This window comes from Myodes glareolus, chromosome 5 (assembly GCF_982192425.1).
Source record: "Myodes glareolus chromosome 5, mMyoGla1.1, whole genome shotgun sequence".
NCBI classification, from domain to species: Eukaryota; Metazoa; Chordata; class Mammalia; order Rodentia; family Cricetidae; genus Myodes; species Myodes glareolus.
Window position 1 is genome coordinate 67,117,089 of NC_142030.1, and position 17,957 is coordinate 67,135,045.

Sequence of the window (17,957 nt, forward strand, 5' to 3'; positions counted from 1 at the left end):
GAAGAGAGGACAATAAAGAAGGGGAATGATTGAGAACAAGGTACAATAACATATATGTATAATAGTGCCAAAATGAAGCTCATTATTTTGTATGTCATATCAATAGTGACTATCTTCATTTATTCTTGTATTTACGCAACAAAATTTTTATTGTATGTTCATTAGTTTTAAGGTCATAACAAGCTTTCTGTACTTGGTGGAGGTAACAGGAGATCACCAAAGAATGTCGAGTATTTTGTTCATTTTTTAATGTATCATCTGAATAGCTCATACATAATGTACTTTCATCAATCAAACCTACTCCCACTCCCTTCCTTCCAACTTCTCCCAAAACTTCATCACCACATTTCCCTCTCAATCTGATCTACTCTTCTCCCCTCCCCCTCCAATTTCTATTGAGTCCACATAGTACTGCCAGCTTGTGCACTATATATGGCAGTCCCAAGAGCATGGGCATCCTATCTTTGAAGAAAGCTGACACTGCTTCAGCAGCCTACAGTTGCCTGTATCTTCTTGGCTGGCTAGGGTTGGTACCTCATGTGGGCCCTTCCCATCCGTGCTGGAATTGGACTGGCTTGATCTGATGCTTGAGGTCACAGAACCTGTGAGTTAACATCTCAGTATTTTAGTGATTTCATAGATGGTCTGTATTTCGTGTAAAATAGTTTATCTGCCTTTGATTTTATAAATAACAGTATCCAAAGTGATGTGACCAAATTTTAATAACACTTTGAAGATTAACAATATAGTCTTTGTACTACTTAGTTAACTCTTTCCCCATCCTCCTCTAGCAATACCTTCAGTTTCCCCAGTAAGACCAAACACGTTCCCACTTCAGGAACTTTGCACATGACGTTATATTTACCTATTTTCCTTTTGTTTAGGAAATCATTAGGTGTCATTTCTATTGAAATTGCTGATAATATTTTTATAGAAAATTATTTGTGTGGTTTATTGCTGTTTTAAGTCTGTTTGTAAACTTACAGTTTTTTTTTCTGCCTAGTTTTAATCCACATAAAAACTAGGATTGGTGCTATCAACAAGTTTAACTACCTCAGTTCTTCACAGTAGAAAAAGTCCTTTATCACATTACCAAAAAGTAATTTTATTAATTATTTACTTAATTTTATTTGATTAAAACTGAAAGCTAGATTCTGTCCCAGTCCTTCCTTTTCACTCTAAACCCCTTTTGCAAGTTTCTTGTGGAAGGCAAGGTTCCCTCTCCCACCACTCTGCCTTTTTATTTTAGGGATTCTTCAGCAAGCGCCTGAAAGGTTCCATCAAGAGGACCAAAAGCCAGTCAAAGCTTGACAGAAACACAAGCTTTCGACTTCCATCCCTTCGCAATGCAGATGACAGGTAGGATGTGACTTGTTTTTAAAAAGACATCAGATGCTGGAGTGGATTATTTACTTACTTTGAGATAGTGTCTCAGTATGTAGCTCTAATTTGCCTGGAGTTTGTTATATACACCAAGTTGGCCTTCAATTACAGAAACCCAGCTGCCTTGGCTTCCTAAGTGCTAGGACTAAAGGTGTGTACCCCACGCCTAGCATAAAGTGGATTTTGATAAGACTCTTGAATCTTTTACCTTTTTATCAGTGACAGAATAATCCAGTACAAAATTTATTTATTTTTTGTCTTGCTCACATTGAGACAAGGTACAAAATGTTGACTCAGCAGTCAGCCAGAATAAAATTCATATAAATATTAGAGTTTGGAGCTATATAAGTTTTTATTAATAAGATATACTGTTTCTGTAAAGTCAAGTTCTACTGGTTATAGGTAAATTCTTTTTCTTTGATCATCTCTAAGTAATAACAGAGATGATAACCCAAAAAAATGTATAGTGCTGCCAGGCAGTAGTAGCGTACACCTTTAATCCCAGCACTCAGGAGGCAGAGGCAGGCAAATTTCTATGAGTCCGAGACCAGCCTGGTCTACAAGAACTAGCTCCAGGACAGGCTCCAAAGCTACAGAGAAACCCTGTCTCGAAAAACCAAAAAAAGAAAAGAAAGATGTTGTGCTATACTGGATACATATGATTTTCTTATTCAGTGTCTATGATAACCTTTTATGTGTGATCTTATGCTATAGATAAAGAATCTGTTGTGCAGCGATATTAAGTAATGTTGTCCAAGATCATACAGTTTATAAATAACAAAAATGATACTTGCTTCTGGGATTTTTCCAGCATTCATGCTCTTTTCTACTATACTGTTCTGTGTGTGTAGCGTATAAAATCAGTCTTGGTGGTTTATAGTCACTTGTAGAAAGCACAGTTTGGAAAGAATTTCAAGGATTTTAGTAGTTAGAACTGCTAACCTAGTAAATGTTGCATGTTTAACTCCCTGATACCATCCTTTTGCAATAATCGAGTATATTCTCAAATGCATCTTACTGTCTCACAGCATTCATAGTTTTGGAAATGTGTCAGTGAACCATTGCCATCGCCCGTGCTTACTTTTTACTCTCATTTTGTAGTTGAGGAACTGGAGGTAGAGACTGAGAAACTTATCCAGAGTTAACCAAGCCATAGATATAGATTTAAACTTGACTGTCTTTTATATTTGATATTGTCACTTATACTTGAGGATTTGAGGTTAATTTTTTTTCTAGTTAGTGACACTGTTTTTTGCCACCTTTCTCACAGACAGAAATTAAAATATTAGATTTTCCAGTCAGAGAACTTTTTAGTTTTATTTTAGAATTATTTTCATACTGAGTTTTATCAGATCTTCTTATCTGTGGACCACGTAGGAAGTAGTGAAATTTAAAAGTCTGTCTAGATGTACCCATTGGAACTGGTTTCCACAACTCTGTATTTGATTGGTTATAGTTTTCTGTAATCTCTGTCTGTTGCAGAGTTTTCTTTGATGAGGGGTGAGGACTACAGTTATCTGTGAATGAAAGGACAAATACTTAGAACGTAACTAGGGATTATGAGGTTTAGTAAAGTGGTTGTTATCGATTCTTCACCAAGATCCATGGCTTCACCAGCTCTGGTAGTTGACTGGGTTACCAGTACCAGTTTCCCTCTTGTTGAGTGGGTCTTAAGTTCAATTAAAAAGCTGCTGGTTACTGCTAAGGTATATATGCCACTACTGTACTCTTAGTTATCAAGATGATAAGAGCCAAAGCATCAGGGAGTTTTCTGTGGGACTGTGTATCATTCATTAAGATCAGAAGCCACACACATAACTTTTCATTAACATGACTGCCCAACCATAAGCTGAACAAGGAAAACAATAGACATTCCAAAGAGTGGGGGCGAGGAGAACACCACCAGGCCTCAACTCTACACAAAGAACTATGGGCAGCTAAGAATGCTGAGACCAGGAGAAATTGTCTTATCCAGTGAAGAACACATCAATGGTCAGCCCTGAAAACATGCATACAAGTTACATTATATAGACCAAGCAGGTTATATTTAGGAATATGTATACATATATGCATGTGACAATAGTTAATGAAGAATGAAGTCATGGATTTGAAAGACAGCAAGGAGGAGTATATGGGATGGTTTTAAGGGAAGAGAGAAATAATGTGATTATATTATAATCTCTAAAATAAATATTTTTTAAAAAGAGAACAAAGGAGGGCTGAAGAGATGGCTCAGGGGTTAAGAGCACTGGTTCTTCTTCCAGAGGTCCTGAGTTCATTCCCAACAATCACATGGTGGCTCACAACCATCCATAGTAGGATCTGATGTCCTCTTCTTGCATAACAGGTAAATGCAGATAGAACACTCATACATTAAATATATAATACATACATACATAAATATTTTTTAAGTAAAAGGAAAGGAGAAATAAAAAATAATTGAACCAAGAATTCACCATGTAGCCATTTTCACAATATTAATTCTGTCAACCCATGTTCAGTCTTCTAGTATCTTCTTCAGTTCCTTTCTCCAGTGTTCTAAAACCTTTCCTTGTAGATACCTTGCATTTCTTTGGTTAGATTTATTCAAAATTTGCAGTATGATTTGGTTTTGTTTGAGGCAATTGTGAATGGAATTGTTTCTTGATTTCTTTTTTAGTATATTTATCATTGGTATATAATATATATTAATTAGTACATAAGAAGGAATGCTGAGTTTTGCATGTTAATTTTGGATCCTTCCATTTTACTAAAAGTGTTTTGCAGATTTAAGTGTTTTCTGATGGAGTCTTTAGGGTCCCTTATGTATAACATCTTATCATTTACAAGTAAGGATACTCTGGCTCATTTTCCTATGTGTATCCCCTCTTCTCTTCTCTCTCTCCCTCCCTCTTTTCCTCTCTCCCTCCCTCTTTTCCTCTCTCCTTCCCTTTCTCCTTTCCTTCCCTCCTTCTCTCTTTCCCTTTCTCCCTCTCTCTCTCCTTCCCTCCCTTCCTCCTTCCCTGTCTCCCTTTTTTACTCCTTCCCCCCCGTCCCCTCTCTTTCTCTTGTTCCAGCTAAGATTTCAACCACTATTGAATAAGAGAATGAAGATCTTTGTCATCTTTTGGGTTTTAGTAGAAATAATTTCAAGTTTTTTCTTCATTTAGTATAATGTTATCATGCATAGCCTTTATTATGTTGTGATATATTCCTTCTAGTCCTTCTAGATTTCATTAAGAGCCTCTTAATTGTGTAATTTCTATCTGAGTTCTTTTGTGTGAAATATTGCATTCTTTCATTTGCATATGTTGAGCTATCCCTACAGCTCTGAAACCAACAAATGATCTCTTTGATGTGTGGCATTCAGTTTGCAAGTATTTTGCTTATAATATTTGCAGTTCTATTTATCAGGGAAGTTATTTTTTGTTGTTATCATCTTTATTTGGTTTTGGTATTAGGTAATACTTGGTTTGTACAAAGAGTTCAGCCCGTATTCTTCTGTGCTTTGTATTTTATGGAGTAGTTTGAGAATCATCAGTATTAGTTCTTCTGTAAAGTTTTGCTAAAATTTGCATCCATCTGGGTCTGGACTCCTTTTAGCTGGGAGGTGTTTTATTACTGCTTTAATCCAATTGCTTGTTAGAAATGTGTTTGTTTGTTTGTTTGTTTGTTTGTTTGTCTTGGTTTAATTTGAGTATGTCACATACATCTAAAAATTTGTCTGCGCATTTCACATTTTCCAGTTTAGTTGACTGAAAGTTTTTAAGATGTGTCCTTAGGATTTTTTAGAATTTCTTCTGTATTTGTTGTAATGCACTCCCTTGGGTTTCCTTTTATTGTTTAGATATATTTATTTTTGTGTTTATGAATGCTTTGCCTAGATGTGTGTTTGTGTATTACATTTGTGCAAAACTCCCAGAGGCCAGAGGAGTGCCCTCTTGGTGCTCTTGCTCCCCTTGGAACTGGAGTTACAGATAGTTTTTAACCACATATGGGTACTGGAAATCAAACCCAAGTTCTCTGCAAGAATAATCATTGCTCTTGACTGCTGAGCCAGCTCTCCATTCCCATTAACTTTATTAAATAGGATCTTCTCTCTCTTTTGGTGAGTTTAACTAAGATTTTGTTGATCTTTTATCTTTTCATAGAGCCAACTCTTCCTTCCATTGATCTCTGTCTCTGTCTCTATCTCAGTACTTTCTACACAGATGGTACTTCTTTCTGTCTACTAAAAGAAGTGAGTCTTAGCTTGATCTTGCTTTTCCAAGGCTCTAAGATGCACTGTTTAGTTATTAATTTGAGAACTCTCTGATTTTTTTTAATAATGTAGGTTCTTTTAGCTGTAAACTTTCTTCTTAGATCTGCTTTCATTGAATCTCATAGGTTCTGGTATGTTGTGCTTTCATTTTTGTTCAATTCTAGGCGAATTTTTTCTTTCTTTATTTCTTCAATGATCCATTAATAATTCAAAAGTTTATTATTTAATCCCCATAGATTTGTATATGTTCTGGAGTTCTCATTGTGTCCTAGTTTTAATTTCATTATGATGACATAAAACAAAAAGTTATTTTAATACTCCTGTATTTGATGCTATTTGATCTGTGTCTTATTGTATCATCCATTTTGAAAAAAGCTTCTGAGAAGAATATCGATTCTTTAGTGTTGGGATGGAATTCTACAGATGTCTGTTGGTCCCATCTGACTTATGCTATTATTTAGACAAGATGTTTCTGTTTATTTTTTGTCAGGATGTCCTGTCAATTGGTGAGAGTGGAGTATTAAAATCACCTACTCTTTTTATGTTACAGTTGATGTGTAGATTTATATCTAGTAGTTGTTTTATGGAATTGTGTGAACCCATGCTTGGTGCATGGTCTAGTTTGGCCCCCTTTGCTGAAGAAAAAACAACAAAAAAAAAAACAAAAATAAGCAAAAACAAACAAACAAAAAAAACTACTGACCAAAATCAGCTGGCGGGAGGAAAGGGCTTATTTCTGCTTTTACTTTATAGTTCATCATTCTGTAGTTCCAGGGCAAGAACTCAAGGCAGAAGCTTGGAAGTAAGGACTGAAACGGAAGCCATGGAGAAATGCTGCTTTCTGGCTCGCTTTCTGTTGCTTGCTCAGTCTGCTTTTGTATACTTCCCAAGGCCTAGGAAGGACATAAACATTCAGTTTTTAAGGTTATACATAAAAGTCTGCCTTTTGTCTTTAAAATTAACACTCAAAGCAGAAATATGAATACTAGTAAAACTAGAAAAATCTGAATCATGGACTATTTAAGATTAAATGATCATATATAATTGCTGTACAGAAGGAATTTCTGAAGTCTTACCACCTAGGATACAGAATGAACTACTAACTGAACACGGTATATTTTCCCCTCGCATAAAAGTCGAAGTCTGCCATCCTTAGGATCTTCAAAGAGCTCCTCATGTACACAAGATGATTGCTTAACTGTGTTATGACATCTATGTTTCAGACATCTTAAAAGAGGGACCCTTATAAGGGTGTTGGTTACTACCAGCTGAATTATCTCTTTTTTAAAGAAATTTCCATGAACTGGTCCAATGACTCCTGTTTGTTTATTCCTAACTTTTCTTTTTGCAAGGGAAACTGGAAATGTTTATGTTTGAATACACTCTGGTCCCAATAATGCAAGAATATGTTTTTAAATTCTAGCTAGCATTTGCCATTGATGATTGATGTAGCACACATACTTCCATTATTCTGGAATAGTTCAGATCCTGCCTTCCTTTAGAATACTAACATTCAAGATAGTCTTATCACATAGATTGGAGAAACTACACACCCACAAAAGGATTTATAGTAGTGATGTTTGTATTTCTCTGTTAAAATCCCAAGTGGTAAGCACAAGCCAGACAAAAATGTATCCATATAAATATATGTACATAAGTGTTCACCGCAGCATTATCCATAGTAATCATGATTACCAAAGTTAACATGACCATCGACAGATGGGTACACAAACATATCCCCATATTAGTCATCCACAAAAAAAGAATGGAATACTGAAACATGCTGCAGCATGTATGACTGTGTTTAACCTTGAAAGCATCATAATTGAAAAAAGTTTGTCATGGACTGGAATATAATATTGCCTAGCATACATTTCATCCCCACCACTGCAGAGAGAAAAACTAATCACAACTTTAGTTTCCCCAATCTGTGTGAAGCTGTTACCTTGGATACTAGCCTTCTAAATATTGTGTTTCCTTTTGTAGAATATGGAAGTGGCAAGAATAGGAAAATTCATAGATATTAATAGTTGCCAGTGACTGAAGATGTGATACGTAGAAAAAGCCAGTGAAAGAGGAGTAACTTAAGAGGGGCATTAAGCTTCTGTTTTGAGTGGTAAAAATAATTTAAGCTTAGATTTTGGTGATGATTGCACAATTCTAAATATATTGAAAATTCTATGTACTTTAAATGGTTGGGTTTTATTGTGTATGAATTCTTTCTCAACAAAGTTGTTTAAAGAAAACAGCTGGCCAGGAAGACTCCGCAATGGAGCTCATGAGTCTGTGAGTTCATTATAGCAACAGAGTTTCTACCAAGCTCTTTAGTGCTTTACTCTTACACATACAACCAAGTGTCTTGTAACTACCAAAGAAATACATCAAGTGAAAGACAGAAACCAAAATAAACAACCGAAGAGACCTATGTTCATAGCCAAAACAACTTTACAAGTAAAATGAATTATTTTTTAAAAGATAAGACTGTATATCTATAAAATAATAACAAAGTAGCAAAGGGGAAAAACAGGAAGAAAGATCTTGAAAGTTAACCTGAAAATAAAGTGACTGTCACAGGAAGTGTAGCAGAAGATGAAAGAGTCGGACGGGAAAGATAGCAGGAGCCAGTGAGGGCACTTACCACCAAACCTGATGACCTGAATTCCATCCCTGGGACATCCACGGTGGGAGGGCAGAACACACTCCAAGTTGTCTTCTGACTTTCACACCCCTGCAAACAAGTAAATAAGTAGTATAAAGAATGAAAGAATCCGTGTACAAGATTAGAAAAAGGAACAAAGACTTTAGGGAAGAAAATGTCCCAAGACAAGAAAACAAATGTGCAGACTAGACACACACACACACACACACACACACACGCACGCACGCACGCACACACACGCACGCACACAAACACCCCACAGTTTCCAGTACAGTAAATGGTAAAGACCCCTGAACAGAAGCCTATCTGTCTATAACATCGCAAGATGTCAGATCACCAAGATTTTGTTTTGTTTGTTTTCTACCCTTAAAAAACTTTTATAAAGAAAACAGTAGGTTGCATGCAAAAGAAATGGGGATGGGGAACACAGTAGTAAAATGGGATGACGTTGGAATTTTTGGTAAAATTACTGGACCAGACATCTGAGGGGACATATCATTAAAATTATGGAAAGAAATGTTTTTCAGCTCAGTTCTCTAAAGTTCTTAAATGTCAAGCTAAGGAGTTTAGATTCTAGTCTTACAAGTAGCAGAGAACCTGCACACTGTTCCCTAAAAGTAGCATAAAACAGTGCTGTGGATGGAGAAATCCAGCACTGTGAAGTATGGAATTTCAGATTACCTGCTCTGTAGACACCAGGCTTCGGATGCCAGTTATTATAAAACTACTGTAAGATACAGTGAAGGCTCTAAGGAGGGGATTGACTGTAGAAAGAGACAGGATATAAGGAATACTTTAGAGAAAGAAATAGGATGTCAAAGTCACTGTTTCTAAGTCATCTGCTCAGTTAAAACCCAGGAGTATCATTTTCTAGAATCCATATGGGTTGCAGTTTGACTTTGAAAGTGTGCCATGTCAGAGGGCATGGGATCATGAAAAGACTGATTCTTTTACCTTTGTTCAGAGGCACTTAAAGCTAGGGGATGATGAAAACCACTGGACCTGTTACATTGCCAGATTTTCAAGTATTTGTTACCAGCCCTACATTTTGGGTTTTGGGTGAATAGACACGGGAGTAGAAAGGAGGTAAACAGTCTAAGTACCATTTTAGTTTTCCTTTGTGGTCGATGAACATGGCAGATGTTTGTATCTTGCTTCTTCTTTCAATGATTTTTCATCTCCAAGGAGAATTTTCAAGGAATCCTTCAGGGATTTTTCATCTCTAAGGAGACTCTCACCTATAATATTATTCCAGGAGTTCTTATGGAAAAGGGGTATATACCCATGCAAGGGCACAGAAGCCAAAGGTTAGTATCAGGGGTCTTCCTCTATCACGTCCACCATATTTTTTGAGACAGGGTCTCCTCCTGAGCCTGGAGCTTGGCAATTGGACAACTGCAGCTTCTCCTGTCTCCATCTCCTGTCCCTGAGACCATAGCCATGCACCACTGCCCATTTCGTTGATGTGGGTGCTGGGTTGCAGGATGCAGTCGTCCAAACTTACACCGCAAGCAGCTTACACATTGACCACCTCACCAGCCTATTCTAAGAAGGAGTGTTTGTTGTTCTGGTCTCCAAACTACTACAAAGAACATTCATACTTTCTTTGCACTGACAGCCACTAGAAATTAGGAACACAGACTATTCTGAAAGCTTTAACATTCTGTTCCACTACCAGTACTTAGTCATTTCTCATCATCTAGCTACCCAGAAAGAATCAAACCTCATTCCGTTTCCCCTACCCATATCCATTGTAGAGAACAAGGATGCACCTCATCGTTTTCTCAAAATTCACTCTAACAAAAGTCTTTTGACTTTTTCAGTCTCTGGCCACTCTTTATAGTCTTGATCTAACTGAGGGGTTCAAGGTAGTGGAATTAGTCCCAAAACATCTCCTTTATAAACACTACATCCTGTCATGGACTTCACTTTGGCTTATTATCTCTCTTTATCTCAGTATCACAAATGAAATTTCAATTGTAATATCCTACTGTGTGTATAATAATTTGTTGTCATCATTTGCATAATATGCAAAATACAATAACATGGCCCATTCCTTTCCTAACTCCCAGCATTGTGAACTCCATGAAGTCTTTCATTTATAGTATTTCCCATAGTGTCTTGTATTATTCTGCTTTTGATTTTATTCTCTTCCCAAATGATAGTCCCTGTTCCCATACTCTGTCCTGAGTCTGGTTTAATTTTGGTACATGCTCATATAACAATACCCAAGTCAAAAATCATATGCCTCCTGACTTTTGTATTCTTTCCACATCTCCTAGACTCTACCTGACCACCCATGGTTAACTGTCAATGACTTATAGAATGAACTGCACTGTAATAGATATACTCATATTTCTGCTTGCTGTACTTTTTGCATGCTAATAATTGTGGTTAATAGGTGTGGAAACTGGCTAGGATTGTAATTGCTTTACTCCCTTGGCAGCTTGCATAGTGTTTTCTGGAACCATGAAAGCTAGACCATAGGAAAAAGGCCCTTAGTGCAGACCTAGCTTGAGTCATCTAAGTCATGTATCCTAAGTGTGTTGTGTCTTCAGCATTAGAGGCCCACCCTCAACCCCTGAAAGGCAACATCGCAGAAAACCACAACAGAACACATTGCAGAGCTCAGTGTGTTGTGGGGAGACCAGTCCAAATAGATCTGTATCATAGCTCCTGCCTCTGCGGCTCAAGGAACATAGTAGAAGAGAAGGCCAGAATCCTGGGAAGAAATGACAGCAATGTCAGTGGACCTGTTAATGTGCAAGGGGGAGTCCCCCGACTAGATTACAGGCAACTACTGACTTCTGAAAGAAGAATTAGTGTCCTCGAGGACGAAATTCCCTTATTGGTTGTCCAGTGCAGAGTGGTCAGCCCTGAAACCATATACACACAAACAACAGGCTCAGTGGGATATATATGTATATCTATGTATGTATGTATATATATGTGTATGTATGTGTGTATGTATACATATATATACACATACATATATAATCAAAGGAAAAAAGGATATCAACTTGAGAGTGGGAGAGTATGGGAGGGGCTGAGGGGAGGAAAGGGGAGGAGTGATGTATTTCTATTTGAATTAAAAATATTTTTTAAAGGAATTTTAGTATTTCTACCCTTCATCTGGTCTATTAGTTGAGTTGGGTTCTGGGTATAATTTGGTTCATTTTTATATTTTTGCTAAATTCAATATATCTGTATTTATATTTGTTTTATTGGTACTAGTAGGTTTTAATTCATTTGCAATTGAAGGAATAAGAAAATTGCATTATGAGACGTCTCTATATATATTAGAGACAGTGAAATTTTTTACTCTTCAGATTACACTTTGGTTTTTATAGACTCTTTCTATACCCCCTTCCTTGAATGTGTACATATATACATGTTAAAGTAGCCATATGTTTGACTTTTTGTGGGATAGTGAGCCATGAGGCTTTTATTTTAAGTGATGATTCAGGCTGCAGATACCCTGCTTTATCTGTGTCATCTGGACTCATTAGACTATCCTTTCTGGAGACTGAGCAGGGAGAAGGAAAATCTGCATTATGTACTTTGCTTATATAAGCACATCTGTGTGGCTAACATAAAAATCAATAGTATAAGCAATAGAAAGTGGTTTCACCTACAGCAAGTAGGCCAGTGTAGCTAGCTATCAAGGTTCTCAGAAAGTGGGTTTTGAGTACACAATAAAACACTAGTGAGTGGTTTTACACACACACACACACACAGCCTGTGAGGGAAAATTAAATTAAAATACAAAAGAGTTGCATGTTTTTCAGTAGATAGAATCACTTGGAAATGTTCATAAAATATCTTATTATAAAACAGTAAAATCCAGAGAATGGGACGGGGGGATTCTTTTCTTGTTGTGAGATATCAGTTTAAAATGTGATGAGAGTATTGAGACACCCAAGTTTATGAATTACTACTTGGTACATTTTAGAATAAATATCTTAAAATGCATGTTGTTTAAACACGGGTGTCCTGCAGCGCTCAGCTGCTGGCACAGGTCTCTTCAAGTACTCAGTGACACAGTTCAGACTTCTAACTGCCAACCCAGCAGAAACTCACCTGCACTGAGTTCAGGATTTTGTGTGGCAATAAGCATTTTTAATTAAAAGTTTCCCAGTTCCTAAATTTGGAACAGAATCTGTAAACATGTGGCAGATTGAGCTTGCCAACCCAAGCATTATTGGAGCTGTAAGGGAAACGTGACTTTTTAAAAAAAATCACATGGGTAGGATGAGAAAATCCAGCTGTGTTTATTTCAAATTGCACTAATCAGAGTTCTTTTACTCTTTTCCTTTTGCATCAGTGCATCTACTGGTTTGTGTGTGATGCTCCCCATCCCCCAGCCATTCACTTTTCTCTTTTAAGACTGACTTTAAGTAATGATGGAGGTTGAAGCAATAAACAGACATTTACTGTGGTAACAGAAAGCCTATCCTGTAGTTTATGTCCTAAATCAGTCAGAAGCAGCAAATCATCTTCATTGGCAATTAGATTTTTAACACATGCTAGCTAACCCTTTCCTTCACAGTCCATAAGTTGACAAAGAAATCAAGACTCTGCTAACCTTAAAATAGAAATGTAGAGTATGGTGTTCCTTAATTAATGTAAAGTCAACCTCTATGAAGCAATTTCCCAGTTAAATTAAGGAACAGTCACATTGGAAGCCTGCATTATTCCTATGTGGTGTTTGCAGTAGTGGTAGTCAGAAGAGCCAGGCCAGGAATCAAGGAATGCACATTATCTTGATGAAGACCCTTGTCAGGCTCACCTTGGAAAAGCTTTAAACTCATTATGCTACCAATAAATAACCTTTCTGTTCCATTAGAGGAGTAAACTGAAGGCACCAGACTCTAAAACTCTAGTTAGAAGATCTGTGAAAAATCAGTTCATGTGAAGGAACAGGAGGAGGTAACATGATCAGAGGTGACCTAGGGTTTCTGTTTGGACAGATAATGCCTCCCCCCCCCCCCACCGCGCTCTTGCCCTAGCCATCCCCAGGCTGTTTATTCTTCTGTTTACTGTAGTCCTGCTTCTGTGGGAGTTACTTCTCAGAGACACCGTCTTCTTGATACAGGAAGAACCTGCTTATTTATTCAGCAGTGATGTTGGATATGGTAGGCTTTGGCTATCGATTCATGGTGTTGTATCTTCATTTTGAACTATAGGAGATTCTGAACTAGGTATTAATTATTGAAATTTTAGTAAGCATTTTAAGTCATCCAAATGATTAGATGATTAGAATGAGCTTTTATAGCAGCTCTTGGAAGGTGGACTACACTGCAGAATATTGGAAAAAAATTATTTCATGTAACTTTCTCTAAAGTTAAACCAGATAAATCGTACAAAAAGAGACTTTTAACTAAGGTGGGCACTGCAAAGGAAACAAGTGAGAGATTGTACTTGCAAAAAGCGATAGAGGGACTACCACCATCTAGTGAGAGGGTAGCTGGCAATCACATGTAACAAGCTAAAGCTTCCTAGATCTGTTCCTGAGTAGTTTTTAGTAAGCAGTCATTCCCCACCCCCCAGAGCTTCCTTTATTACCAGCTTTTGACTGAGAATTTACTGATGGGAATGAGACCTCACCGCCCCCCCCTTCTGTTTTAAAACAGTCACCTTTGCCTTGTTTGCAGAGCATGCTCCCTGAGTCTTGCCAGCTGCAGCTTCTCTCTGCTGCCTTCCAGCTCTAATCTCCTTAAAGGTGTAGCTCCATGGCAACAGGCCCAGCCTTGAGCCCTGGAACCTTGTTTGTATTACCTGAGGGGCTAGATTCAGCCTAGAGAAATAGCGGATGTCACCTGCACTGCAGGGCTTGGATAGTGAGGACTTGTTGGATTGTTTTTGTTTCTGTCCTGCTTCTGCTGAAGATTTGAATAACACCTGAGAAACATTTGTGCACAGAAGCATCAGTGGCATCGGTAACTGAAGGCAGAAGGGACATCATCCTCAGCTGGCTCCTGTCTTCTACACAGAGACTTGTTTTCTGAGGTGTAGTCCAGGAAGTGACTTGCCGCACCGGGACATGTGGCACCGCTATGGTTTGGGGTTGCACTGCCAGGGGGCTGTACAATTGCTTCGTGTAGGTAGACATTTATCTTGTTTTAAATAAAATTAGCTTATATTTTAATTTTTTGGAGATTATAAAAAATAAAAGACATTTTGTCATAGCACCTGTTTTACATGTCTCTTGATCATCCTAGAGCCAAAGAGGCTTTTTCCTCCAGCAATTCCTCCTGGAAAAGAGAGCTAAAATCATTATTTTCTGTTTAACAAAGATGATGGTGTCCTGTTTCTCCATCTGGTTTCTGATTCAGCATATTCAGAAAGGCTGTTATGATAAATTGTTGTAAGGTTTTAAAAGATAGCGTTTAGTTACTTATAATTGTGCTGTATTTGTACCTTGTAAATTCAAAAATGTTTCCTTATCCAGAACAAAGGAAAATGAATACAAGTGGTGCTTTGTTGTGTTTTTATGACACTATATTTGGTGGCTTTTGTCCCTTTAGTACACTTTATTAGTGGGAACTACTATGTTGCCCTTTTTACTTAAAAAAAAAAATGCTATCAGAAGACAGGGTTTTTTTCCAGTCTAAACTTTAGTCATTACTGTTTTGTTTTTGTTAAAACAACAGACTAAATTATTCTTATTGCTTAAGATGTTTCTTATTTATGGGGTTTGACCAAGTGGAGTGGAGACAGAAGATAGTGAATTTAATGCTAGTTTTCAGTTTCCTATTTCTTAATAATTCAGCTAACTGCTCTTCTGGCAGTAAGTGCTACAGCTCATTTCAGTGTTATCCTTGTTCCTAGCAAATGAATAAAGCTGCTTATTTAATATTTTACCAAAACAAATGTCTTTACACAGACATTTCTTTATAGACTTATTATTAAGTCCTACTTGAACCATAGGGGTGTCTCAATCAATAAGTGTGATAATTATTGACTAAAACTGTGTGACTGTACAGTTTTGAATTTAGGAAAATTGTTTTCCATCATGTGTGACTTCATTAATTTTTATGATAGGAAGGCAATGAAGTACTAGCTCCTGTAGTAACAAGAGCTAGGATACCCATGCTTCTTCTTGAACAACCAGGAAAATAGAATCAGCCAAGACACCTGCCTATCAGTGTCAACTGTTCTCTGGGGAGTTTGGCTTTTTTTTTCTCTCTCTCTCCTATTTTTTAAAGTGTGGTGGGAAGTTTCCTCAAGGCATTCTATTCTTATTATACTGTAAAGCCTGTATAGAAGTCAAAGTTTGTCAGAAGAGAATTCCATATTGAGATGGAAATCGGGTTGTTTGAAAGACTTCCCTGTGCTGGAAAGTTTGTCTTTCCTGCTGTCACTCTCACTCCCTTGCTTGCTTTCTCTTGCTCACTGAGTGTGCTGGGCTGGGAGTAGGGTCTTCCAGAGCACAAAGAAACAGACGAGGATTCAGCCATTGTCAGTGACACGATAAATGATGTGTATCGTCAAATAAAATAGGAAAGAATGTCTTTTGACAATATTTTTGCATAAAAAGTAATAAAGAATTCTGAATAGTGTGTATTTTCCAGTACAGAAATGAGACTAGAAATAACATCTGTGCAGGAACTTGAGGTCCTTGGAGACCTGTAAGAGTATTCTGTTTTGAAAATGCGTGTTCATGAGTATGTTCATATATGCATAGTTATGTATACCCATGAATGTGTCTGTTAATACTGTTGTTATTGTATGATATTTATTTGTTCCTTCTTTTATTTTTCCCATTACACTTCTGTACATTTTTTTTTTTTGTCTCTTTTCCTTAATGTAACACTGCCTCAAGTATTCTCTACTTTTAGGGCTCGTGGTCTGCCTAAACTGAAAGAGTCTCGTTCCCATGAGTCCCTGCTGAGCCCGTGCAGTGCAGTGGAATGTTTGGATCTTGGTAGAGGGGAGCCAGTGTCAGTGAAACCACTCCATAGTAGCATCCTTGGACAAGACTTCTGCTTTGAGGTAAAAAGGAAAAAGAATTTCAGAAAAAAAGGAAAATAGTTGACATAATTTGTTTCACTGTCTTGTTTCTGATTTAGTTGTCTTACCTAGTTTTCAGTTCCTGAAATTTTTTTACTTATAAGGGAAGAGTTGAAAATCTGTTAATAGAATTATATTTGTAACTGAAGTTATTAATTATTATCTCATACTTTTGTCTTTGTCTGCTTTAAAAACTTAAGCACTTAGTACATTCTCAGAGTAGGTTACAAGATTCAATAGTTTCTCAAACTAATGTGTTTTTTTAATATTAATGTCATATACTGTTATTTAATCCCAATTTTAGAAGAATTTGGAGAAAACCCACCAAAATTACAGTTTTATAAGTATAGCATGATCAGTTCTTGACCTAGGACCATACCTTGTTTGTTTTTATAATCTCCTGCATGTTTCTAGACCAGTAACTGCCCTTCTCAGCCACATGCCAGGGTCTCACTAACCTTCTGGAACTAGGAACTGCCTTTTCAGACACAACACACCACCTGATCTGGTTCACTGTATTATGACCCAAGAGTGTAAGTGAGCAGACTGTAGCTTGGTTTAGGTCGTTTATACGTGGTGATTATTATTATTATTATTATTATCATCATTATTATTACTTGTTTAAAATCCCTTGAACTTTTCCTTATTTGCAAAGCCCAGTTCAGTAGCTTCTGCTATGGATATAGTACACTTTGTCAGATGTTATAAATGACTGAAAATGAATGGGTTAATTACCTCCTTGAGGAGAAATGGATTCCAAAGAGTGACTCCTCTGTACTGATGCCTTTCAACTTCATTTAGTAGCCTTCAGTAGCATTGTAATCAAGCCGTCTTATGAAATTAAATGATCTTACAAACATTCCCTTCTTATTTTTATTAGCTCAAATGAGCATATTCATTTATAGGTTATTTTAGATATGGCCTTAAACTTTTTTAATTTTTTGTTTCTCTGCACCATAGGCCAAATTGTAAATGATCTCTTTTTCTCGTAGTTGGAAATAAGTATTGATGCTACTTAGAGAATTTAAGTAAAGATATGACAAAATTAAAATAATTGTTTTAATTTCACATAGTAGGAGTTGTGTTTCATAACATGCCCCTAATTCTTAAACTTTAGAAATTAGAAGATAGATCCCCCACCACACACGTAGTCTCACATCCACATCTCTAATCTTTGTGTTGAAGGTCACCTACTTAAGTGGAAGTAAATGCTTTAGCTGTAACTCTGCCTCAGAGAGAGATAAGTGGATGGAAAACCTTCGAAGGACAGTTCAACCAAATAAGGTAATGGTGGCTCTGAGTGTCAAAATGTGTCACAAATAGGATGTGTATACCACCCCCCCCTAAGACTCATGGATCATCTGAGAAGAGGGGGCAGAAAGAATGGAAATACAGGAAGATAAGGAGAAGGGCTGAGAAGTACACAGCCAGCGTACTCCTCATCTCACGGCTGCTGTGGCAGCGGACCACACGGCACTGGGTCTGTCAGGGGCCCTGCCCTCCCTGCTGAACTTGTCCATTTCAGGGGAGGAGCAGTTACAGTTTCAGGGATGTGCCCACCAGAGGAGTCCGTCAGACTCTAGTGGATGGTTCTGAACCCATTGTCACACAGATGTTCTTGATTAAACTCAGTGAGTTTCAGAAAGGTGGGAAGGGGCTATG

General features: G+C 37.3%; 1 protein-coding gene across 6 annotated transcripts in view; it reads left to right on the forward strand.

Moving 5' to 3' along the window:
• Rasal2 (RAS protein activator like 2) overlaps positions 1-17,957 on the forward strand; it is a 267,727-nt gene that overhangs the window by 208,425 nt on the left and 41,345 nt on the right. For all 6 annotated transcript variants that reach the window (XM_085688048.2, XM_085688049.2, XM_048420873.3 and 3 more), the window contains 3 exons: positions 1,250-1,359; positions 16,124-16,277; positions 17,481-17,579. In XM_085688048.2, coding sequence (XP_085544174.1) covers positions 1,250-1,359; positions 16,124-16,277; positions 17,481-17,579 — 363 coding nt within the window. The remainder of the gene's footprint in view (positions 1-1,249; positions 1,360-16,123; positions 16,278-17,480; positions 17,580-17,957) is intronic.